Source organism: Linepithema humile, chromosome 1 (assembly GCF_040581485.1).
Source record: "Linepithema humile isolate Giens D197 chromosome 1, Lhum_UNIL_v1.0, whole genome shotgun sequence".
Taxonomy (NCBI): domain Eukaryota; kingdom Metazoa; phylum Arthropoda; class Insecta; order Hymenoptera; family Formicidae; genus Linepithema; species Linepithema humile.
Window position 1 is genome coordinate 17171213 of NC_090128.1, and position 10013 is coordinate 17181225.

At 33.8% G+C, this 10013-nt stretch overlaps 2 protein-coding genes across 3 annotated transcripts; one reads left to right on the forward strand and one right to left on the reverse strand.

Moving 5' to 3' along the window:
* Nucleotides 1–1881: 1881 nt before the first annotated feature.
* On the forward strand, nt 1882–3191 carry ATPsynO (ATP synthase subunit O, mitochondrial). The gene is made up of 4 exons (XM_012365484.2): nt 1882–2041; nt 2205–2249; nt 2444–2554; nt 2642–3191. The coding sequence occupies exons 1-4, from the start codon at nt 2021–2023 to the stop codon at nt 3086–3088; spliced, it is 624 nt and encodes a 207-aa protein (XP_012220907.1). The 5' UTR covers nt 1882–2020; the 3' UTR covers nt 3089–3191.
* Nucleotides 3192–3259: 68 nt separating this feature from the next.
* On the reverse strand, nt 3260–8046 carry LOC105671362 (WD repeat-containing protein CG11141). Of its 2 annotated transcripts, XM_067347250.1 has the most exons (11): nt 7935–8046; nt 7470–7831; nt 7019–7251; nt 6778–6933; nt 6577–6708; nt 6335–6495; nt 6130–6265; nt 5736–6039; nt 5498–5660; nt 4546–5396; nt 3260–4464 (listed from the first exon to the last, which is right to left on the reverse strand). In XM_067347250.1, exons 3-11 carry the CDS (start codon nt 7241–7243, stop codon nt 4370–4372), a joined length of 2223 nt encoding a protein of 740 aa, XP_067203351.1. In that variant the 5' UTR covers nt 7244–7251; nt 7470–7831; nt 7935–8046; the 3' UTR covers nt 3260–4369. The 2 variants fall into 2 exon arrangements, with proteins under 2 accessions (XP_067203351.1, XP_012220894.1); XM_012365471.2 differs by lacking the exon at nt 7935–8046 and having other exon boundaries at nt 7470–7928.
* Nucleotides 8047–10013: the final 1967 nt, after the last annotated feature.

Sequence of the window (10013 nt, forward strand, 5' to 3'; positions counted from 1 at the left end):
GTGCAAGGGTCCTTTCGAGATGCGATGTCCTTGAGCGCGCGAAATTCTGACAAGCTGATTGGTAAACTTTAAGCTTTTCCCATTCAAATACCATAGTAGCCTCGACATTTTAGTATTAAGATTTTCGTCTCCAAATGACCTCAGGAATCTGCCATTAATGGGTGATACGGTAAGTCTGGGACACCCTGTAGTTTACGTTTCTTGACACATGTGTCCGTTCCGTTCCGTAAAAAATTTCTCTACCAGTCCTATGTAGCAAAAACGGAACGGAAATATAGTTACAAAATATATTTCACTCTAATAATTCAGTATTTTTAAGTACTCATAGGGTGCATTTGTTTATGCAGCGGTTAGCGCATCCACTGCGTTTAAGGTCATCACACACAAATAGCGTTTTCGATTATACAGGATTTGAACGACCCAAGATTGGTTAATGACGTCATTGCAACCTCTCCACCAATGAAAGACTTGCATTTATAGTAAAATAGTGATTGATCAACCCTATAGCGTTTTCGATTATACAGGATTTGAACGACCCAGGGTTGGTTAATGACGTCATTGCAACCTCTCCACCAATGAAAGACTTGCATTTATAGTAAAATAGTGATTGATCAACCCTGGGTCGTTCAAATCCTGTATAATCGAAAACGCTACTAGATCGTTCAAACCCCGTTTATTCGAAAACGCTAAAAATGACATAACTACATATCCATAGCATAAGACCGTCTCGACCAATGAACATCTAGCATAAAGGCGCCATATTGATTTACATAGCATGCTCATTGGTCGAGACGGTCTTATGCTATGCATATGCAGTTATGTCATTTTGTGTGTGATGGCCTTAAACGCAGTGGATGCGCTAACCGCTGAATAAACGAATGCACCCATAGCAATGTAATTTGCAAGAAAATTGCAGAAATTATGTATATAATTGCTTCAACCATATTTAAATAACGAAATATTAACGTAATTAAGTACATTTACTTGTGGTCGAGGCGACATTCCGTTCCGTTTTTGCTACATGGGACTGGTAGAGAAATTTTTTATGGAACGGAACGTGAACGGAACACTCAATTCTAGTGAGAAATCCGATCCGTCATTCCAATCCGTGCTCAATGGGACTCATTGAGTAAAAAGAAATAGGAGGGAGCGTTTGGTCTTAAAAGTGCGGACGGAAGTGACTATATAAAGTGGTCGCTCAAGATGGCCGCTCAAGGGCGCCAATATTGAATGACTTGTTATGTTTAATTAGGAAATAATGTACAATTAAAAAAAAATAACTATAATATGCAACAATAATACCAAATTTTAATGGCGTTTTTCATTGGGATTGCACTCGTGCAGTATTTCCATAAGAGCAATGTTAAAATCTAAAATCTAAATTTATATTAAATCCTTCGTCCTTACAAAAATTTATCCATGCATTTCTTTGATCCGGATTTTTCGGAAACCTGTTTGTGAGTGAAAATTATTTAGTAATTATTGTGAATCTACAATTTCACAATACTATACATATGATTATAATCTCCAAAATAAAAATCTCATTATTGTTGATAATACTAACCGATGAAACGTTATTCCATGATTTCGAGCTGCTGCTGTTATGCCACAAAGCTCTACAGTATACCATTTTGATCGTTTATTTCCATACACTGTTGCATAAAAGACTATACACTGCATATTAATGCGTATGGCGTACGGTATGCCGCTTGCCGCTATGCTCGAGCATTCCCTCTTACTTTCAAAAAGTGGTCGCTCAAGATGGCTGCCATGACGTACATCCGTCCGCGGATTTACCTAGTCCTGGCTAGTATATGCTCCCTCCCGTTTCTTTTTACTCAATGATGGGACTGCACCCTAAGAAGAACGCACTCTATGCTCACTGTTCAGTGTACAGTGTCTACACTAGTACAGTCAGTGCAGTTAAAAAGTACATACGTAACAAACCTTATATAATAGTGGTTGTAAAAATTTTATTCTTGCTGCTTTAATTTTTGTAGATTACTGTGAAATCGTAAAAATGTCTGTTAGCAGAATAATTGTGAGTAAATATTATAATATTAAAATATCCTAAGGTAACTGTAGTATTAAAATCCTCCAGTCTTTGCAATATATGATTGAATTATATGAATGTATTTATTGTTTGTATTGATATTTTACTTACTCTGATTATTTGTCATTGATATGAATAACTTTTATTTTAGGCACGATCTTTTTCCTCGTCGGTTATCACGCAGCAACTGGTGAAGGTATTTAATTTTTGCAATTGACAAGTGATTGTATATATCTGTGCAATGTCTCTGCTCTGATATCCTATTGATTCTGACAAATCTTCTGCATTGTATTGCACACTATAAACTATATTTATTTTTACAATATTTCTTAATACTTGTAAATTAAACAATCATTTATTCATATTAATTATTTCCATGTATCAATATAGCCTCCAATTCAAGTTTTTGGGTTAGAAGGCAGATATGCAACAGCTCTTTTTTCAGCTGCATCAAAACAGAAAGCTTTGGATGCAGTGGAAAAGGATTTGGTCACCTTTCAGGTATGATAAGTATATAAATAGAAAATTGCATTGACACATCAAGCATTTATTTTATCTTCTAATGTTAATTTACGATTGTGTCTTTAGGGTCTCTTGAAAACAGATGCTAAATTAGCAGATTTTGTAAAGGATCCATCAATAAAACGGAAAGATAAAGCAGAAGCTTTTAAAACTATTGGATCTAAAGTCAGCATGAATCCAGCTACTGCAAATCTGTTGACATTACTTGCAGAAAACGGTCGATTGACAAAAATCAATCAAGTCATCAATTTATACAAATTAATTATGGCTGCTAATAGAGGAGAGGTAGTATGTGAAGTTGTTACTGCAAAACCACTTGATGCGGATACAAAGAGTAAACTTGAATCAGCTTTGAAGGGTTTTTTGAAAAAAGGTCAAACAATCTTGCTCACTACGAAAGTAGATCCTTCCATTATTGGTGGAATGTTAGTATCAATAGGCGATAAATATGTAGACATGAGTGTTGCTAGCAAAGTTAAAAGATATACTGACCTTATTCAAGCTGCAGCATAATAAAGTTCTGCAATATGAAGTAATGAAATAAATAACTCACATAGACATATTTAAATATCATGTAAAATGTTGAACAATAAATAAAATTATATAATTAATTAAATGGTATGATTTAAATACAATTGTTTTTTGTATTGTATAATTTACTGACAGGAAAATATAACTGCAATCCAACTTTGAATTGTGATTTTATTTTTTACAATTGATAAAGCATATAGTTATTTTATGCAGTTACACAAGTGATTTGTTACTCATTATTAACATAATTTGTATTTAATTTTTCATGTTTTAGTATACTTATAATGCATGATAAAGCGATGCACTTGAAATTTTACACAATGTAGACTTGTCGTATATTATATATTATTTTTGCTCTTTTAATCTCTCCTATCTACAAACAGAAATTTATACAAACTAGAAATAAACAGTTATATTTAAAATAGGTTGATTATAGTGCAAAAACATACAGTTAAGCCTAGTATCAAGGTCACTGTTAGTCATCTGATAAATTTATAATACAAGAATAATATCAATGATTACACAAAAACTTGCACAAAAACTTTTGGTTAAAAATTTACAAGATAAGAATGGGTAGTATATGTCGGAATGTTTCATAAGTATAGAACATTATGTAAAAATATTATTTGACTGTGCAAAATGTTGAATATAACATTATACACCTGAGAATTGCATTATGCGCAGATTTTCCAAAATAAAATAATTGTGTGTATGTGTCATATCTCATGCTAAGTGAAAACTTAGACAATATTTAATTAGATTAAATAACACAACAACGTGATTATATTCTATAAAATATTCAATTGGTAAAAGATATTTCTTAATTATAAACATATTAATAACATTAATTGTTATGCTAAAATTGAGACAATGACTAGTATTACCTTTAAATGTGAATAATTTTACGCGACATACAATTTTATCTGCTAATGAGAATCATTCCAATTGCATATTTTCCTAGATAAAATGCGTATTATTTCATAATTATTCATTTCAATATGTCTGATACTGTGTTCGTAATATTCCAAGTCGTGAAATATTTCACACACAAACAATATTTTTATCTTATTCAATAATTTATACATTTGATAGTAGAAATTTAATCCTTTCACCACCAATATATAGAAAAAAAGTGATTGATAGTGAAAGAGTTAATGAAGTCACTGTCGTGCATATCACGTAATTGTCTATTATTTCTGAAAAATAATATACTGATCGGCATATATACAAGAAGTGAGACAACTTCAGCATACAATTTCTCTCTTAAAATATTGAGACCGATGGTATATCATCTTTGACTAAAACCCAATCTTCCTCTTCCTCGAGAATAGCGGACGTAGCAATTTCTTTTGCCAAAGCTGTAGGCACAAGATATTCTAATATTCATAGCTGATCGTGTTGCATAAAACTATACGCGTTTTTCATAATTAATTACCTACCGTTAAATTGGTGTTCCAATCTCTCGCGATCCATCGGTGGCACTTGTCGAACGTCAACAAAATTATTACCAGCTGATGAAGGATCGTCCAATTTACTTTGCAAAAGAGTTTTTCTGCATTCTCCGAGATCTTCCAACCGTTTCAGTTCGGTACGATAACTGACATCTTCCTCTCCCGACTCGGTTTCTGTATGATCGCTCTGTTCGATATTCTCGTTCTCCTCGTTTGCATCCAACTCTCCAGCTATTGTATCATTGGAATGTACATTGCAACTGATGCACGCTGTGATATCTACATGATTGGATATATTCGAGTCATCTTCCTCGATTCGACTACTCGTCATATACTTAGACAAATCAAAGTCAAGAACATCTGCTAGCAGTTTCTCCTTGTTCTCCACATCCCGTTGAATTGTTTCTAAATCTCGATCCAACTTTAATATAAAGTCATCATCGAAACTCAATTGCATCAAAGAAGAATGAGTTGTCGTTGTTTTATTGGCATTTATGTGATCAGCGCCTAAGCTGCTCGACAAACGGTCAGTGTTGCTGAACAGTGAGATAACATTTTCGTTTTCATTTGTTTTATTCCGTGATTTCTTCTGTTTTCTTTCGGGTGTGAAAACAACGTCCTCAAATTCTTGCTGGCCAATTTTTTGAAATATCTCACGGCGATCATTATTTTTTGCATCTTCCGAATTTCGTCTAGTATCGTTATGTTCTGGTATTTTGTTTATATCCGTGATGAGCGGAGTGTTTAATTCTATCGGAATTATTGGTGGTATTTCCACAGCTTCTTCCGCGTTCGCAATTACATTGGCGTCGGTGCCAACAGCAACAGTCGGTACAATCCTGCAATATAAGTCGTTATTTTTACATATCGATTAATTTTAATTAGAATTTTAACTAGAATTTTTTTTTCAAATATTAAAAAAATTATTTTTTTTGCTTACCCTACAGATTGAATAATGTTGGTCGGATTAATTTTGGGAAAAGGAATAGCTGGTACTATACTGCTTTCTTTTAATTTCGATGTTAATTCTAGTATGCCATTAGCAACAGGTTTACTATATTCAGCAAATGATGATAGAGGATCTAGTGTATTTTTTGTGTTTCCTATAAACAGATTCAGATAATTCATCATTAACTTTTTATTTAATTAAATCTTAGAAATACAATAATTATACTCACCCAATGTAAGAATGTTACTTTCAGGATAATAGGCAATACGCAAAATATTTCTTTCTCCTTCTAATATAAATATTTCGTCTTTAGTACAAGCCACATCAGTAACGCGGCGTAGATCATTTATAATCGATGTTATTGCAATAGTGTTTGGATTTACTACATAAACTACATCATCACAGTACGTCACTAACAAATCATCACAAAATGGCAATATGATGCCGAACGAAGGTTCACCGCGATTTTTTCTCGAACCTTCGGGTGCGGGATTTAATAACGCCACTTCCGTATGACTCGATCTAACTGCATCCTTTTTTAGAAAATATTCATATTATATTCAATTTAATAAATGAAAAAGATTATCAATGATCACATTAATTGTTACATGTTACCTTCATACCTTAAATATAAGTGTTTTCAGTACAGTCCCAACCTTATCAGCTTGCCATAGGCGCAATCCTGGTCTACTTGCATAAATTATGGGTTCTTGTACATAATTTTGACGAGAACCAAATACAGCACCTAGCTTACCTAATCTAAAGCACCGACACGTTATTTTATATTTCATTAATGTTTATGCCGTAATAATACTTAAAAATACTAACGTTTTACGTTCTTTCTGGCCAACTTGTGTTACCTTCCCATTTTCATTTCTGTTCACCAAAATTGTACGTAATGTAGTTGAAACCAACAATAAACCTTGTTGATAGCTTAATTGCACTACAGAATATTTTTCATTCAATAATTTTGATGATTTAGATAAATGCTACAAAAGATTAATACAAAATGTTTATGCCTATTGAAGGAGGGAAAAATGCATCAATAGATTTTTAATAATACTACTTACCATATAAAAATCAATCTCTGTTAAGACCACTAGACCATTTTTATCTCCGCTAAATAATTTCATACCATTCTTAGACCATTCTACTGCTGTCACTGTGGCATTATGTAAACCGCTTATACTGTACCTTTCCACCTAAAATAATAACAGCTATTGTAAAAGTATTGATTTTGTGTAACAAGAGTCTGTATCTCTATAGTTTACCTGTTTTTTCTGTTTTGGTTTTAAACTATCCGGCAATGAGTCTGGTGGATTTTTAGGAATTTGAAAGACTGTAACAACACCATGTTCATTGCCAGCGGCAACCATATAATCAACTGTAGATATTATTTGTACACTTGTGATTTTGGAGTTTACATTCTGTAATGAAAAGAAAAGCATTATTTTATCAAATTAATTAAAAAATTTTTTGCAGAGAAATATGCCTGAAAAATTTTGCAACTACCTCGCAACGCAACCTTTGAAGATCCTGCTTTTCTCTGTTGAACCAGTAGATAAGCCCATGATTAGTTCCAATGGCTATAAATTCAGTCAAGGCAGCAACGCAGGTGAAACTGATATCTTGTGTAAAAATACCATTTTGTATTTTGGCAGGTATTTGTTGCAAGAGGACAGCAAGTGGTGCCCATTCCCTTAATGGTCCACCATCTTCGCACATTGGCGTAGTCATTGTTACAACTGCATCATAATAACGTTGTCATTGTAAAAATAAATTGTACGAACAAATTGTATAAAAGATTATAATATATAAAAAGTTACATATATATAACATTTAAAAATCTTTAATATACAAAAAGCGTTATGATTTAATCTTTAAGCAAATATTTAATACCATGTTATTGCAAATAATTATAAACATTTTTACATTAAATAAGTTATTTTAATACAGAAAATACCTTTGCTTCAAGGCAAGTAACAGAAAAACAAAGATGAGCCAGTTAAACGTTTTTCACTATCTTCTTCCTTTTCCTTTTTAACACTGCATGAAATTCTCATTGCGGCTAAGCATTTACGGCTGCGATGTACATACAGCATTGCATAATGCTGCGAATACATACGTGCCTATCGACATTTGCGATGGAGCGAATGCGAAAAACACACGCGCCCTCCATTCGAATTCTTTGCCGTCTTGTGTATTATGACCGGTATGTATTAGTTACGTGGTGGTTACAGCTGCACCTGAAGCGCTTACAGATTGTTCGCAGGTTTCTATTGACTACGTCTACAGTTGTTTATGCACTTGCAACACGTCAATAAACTTTGCGATAATATTATCAGGAAAAACTTCACTTCAACGTGTATCAACACAAATAATAAAAAAAAAATAGGTGATCATGCAGTGATTCCAAGTGGAAGGATACGTTAACGTATATATCTAGACAGCATTAAATAGAGATTTTTCCTGTAATAATATTTTTGTAAAATTTGCAGTAAACTCTATGGCTTAGTTTACACCGATTATTTAGTACGCGTACCAAGTACTAAATCAGCTTCTTTGATTGGTGTAGATTTTACACTAAACGATTTATACCTATCGCAGAAGCAGATTTAGTATTTGGTATGCGTACTAAACAATCGGTGTAAACTAAGCCTATGGCTGAAGGATTGACAAGAGTGAAACTAGCACCTCTGTCGGAATAGAAGTAAAACACGGAAAAATAATTCCAATATTTCAGACACAATTACAAGAAAAACGCATAATAATTATGATCTTCATATTCAGGAGAAGTATACCGAACGACGTACAGAGTGCTTTTTTTGGAAAAATCGCAAAAAAAATTTCTTCTGTAAAAACGTGCACTTTAATTTTTTATAAAATTTTGAGAACTAGATTACACAAAATCGGATTCTATATGTCGCTATATAATTATGGTTGTTTTCCAGCAAAGGACACAAGTTGACACCAGAGAGAAGTCTGAGAGACCACGGCCAGGTTTTACGTGATCCGCGAAAGCGATACGCCACCTGTGGACTTAAAATCTGCACATTAGAACTACGTAGCTATGTGCACAATTTTTGGTTTCGTTCCGTGCTATGTCCACGAAGGATCGATAATATAGAGTAATGTGCACATTGATGTATAATATACATGTATAATATACATCAATGTGCACATTACTCTGTATTATCGATCCTTCGTGGACATAGCACGGAACGAAACCAAAAATCGTGCACATGGCTACGTAGTTCCAATGTGCAGATTTTAAGTCCACAGGTGGCGTATCGCTTTCGCGGATCATGTAAAACCACGGACTAATGGCTGGTTTATGCTTCGGTCTTAGGCCGGCGTCACATAGAACCCGTAATCCGTAATCCGCACCGAAAGTCCGCAAAAGTTACTAGGGATTGCGTCCGTAACGTTACGTGTGTTTTATCTCCTTGTGTCCCATGGAGCCGTAATTCCATGAAATTTCCGTAAAAGTTACTAAAAGTTACTAGTTATTACTAGTAATGCTTTTTTTAATTTTATTTATTTAACTAAATTTGACGATTTAATTAAAATTTTTGTTAAAATTATAATATATTCTGTAGTTTTCTTATGAATAAAATACAAATAAACAATTATAATCTGTTAAATAAAAAATAGTAATACCGTTACGTGTGTATTTACGGCTCCATGGGACACAAGGAGAAAAAACACACGTAACGTTACGGACGCAATCCCTAGTAACTTTTGCGGACTTCCGGTGCGGATTACGGATTACGGGTTCTATGTGACGCCGGCCTTAATCTTATAGCGTTTTCGATTATACAGGATTTGAACGACCCAGGGTTGATCAATCACTATTTTACTATAAATGCAAGTCTTTCATTGGTGGAGAGGTTGCAATGACGTCATTAACCAACCCTGGGTCGTTCAAATCCTGTATAATCGAAAACGCTATTAATCTTATAGCGTTTTCGATTATACAGGATTTGAACGACCCAGGGTTGGTTAATGACGTCATTGCAACCTCTCCACCAATGAAAGACTTGCATTTATAGTAAAATAGTGATTGATCAACCCTGGGTCGTTCAAATCCTGTATAATCGAAAACGCTATTAGTCTTATAGCGTTTTCGAGTAAACGGGGTTTGAACGACCCAAGATTGGTTAATGACGTCATTGCAACCTCTCCACCAATGAAAGACTTGCATTTATAGTAAAATAGTGATTGATCAACCCTAGATCGTTCAAACCCCGTTTATTCGAAAACGCTATTAATCTTGGAAAGATCCCATCTTTTAACTTTAGTCCCTAATGTCCTAAGGCCGGGCCAATGAGGTAAGTCTGACGTCCGACGCAGCACGAAACCGCGCGAAATAATGGTTTTCGATTCTTGTAAAATACAAAAATGAGTGATGCTGATTTAATTGAATGTGTCCAACAATTCGATGTTGTTTGGAATAAAAAAAATCCAAATTATAAAAATAAATTAATGGTTAGGTTTTGTTACATTT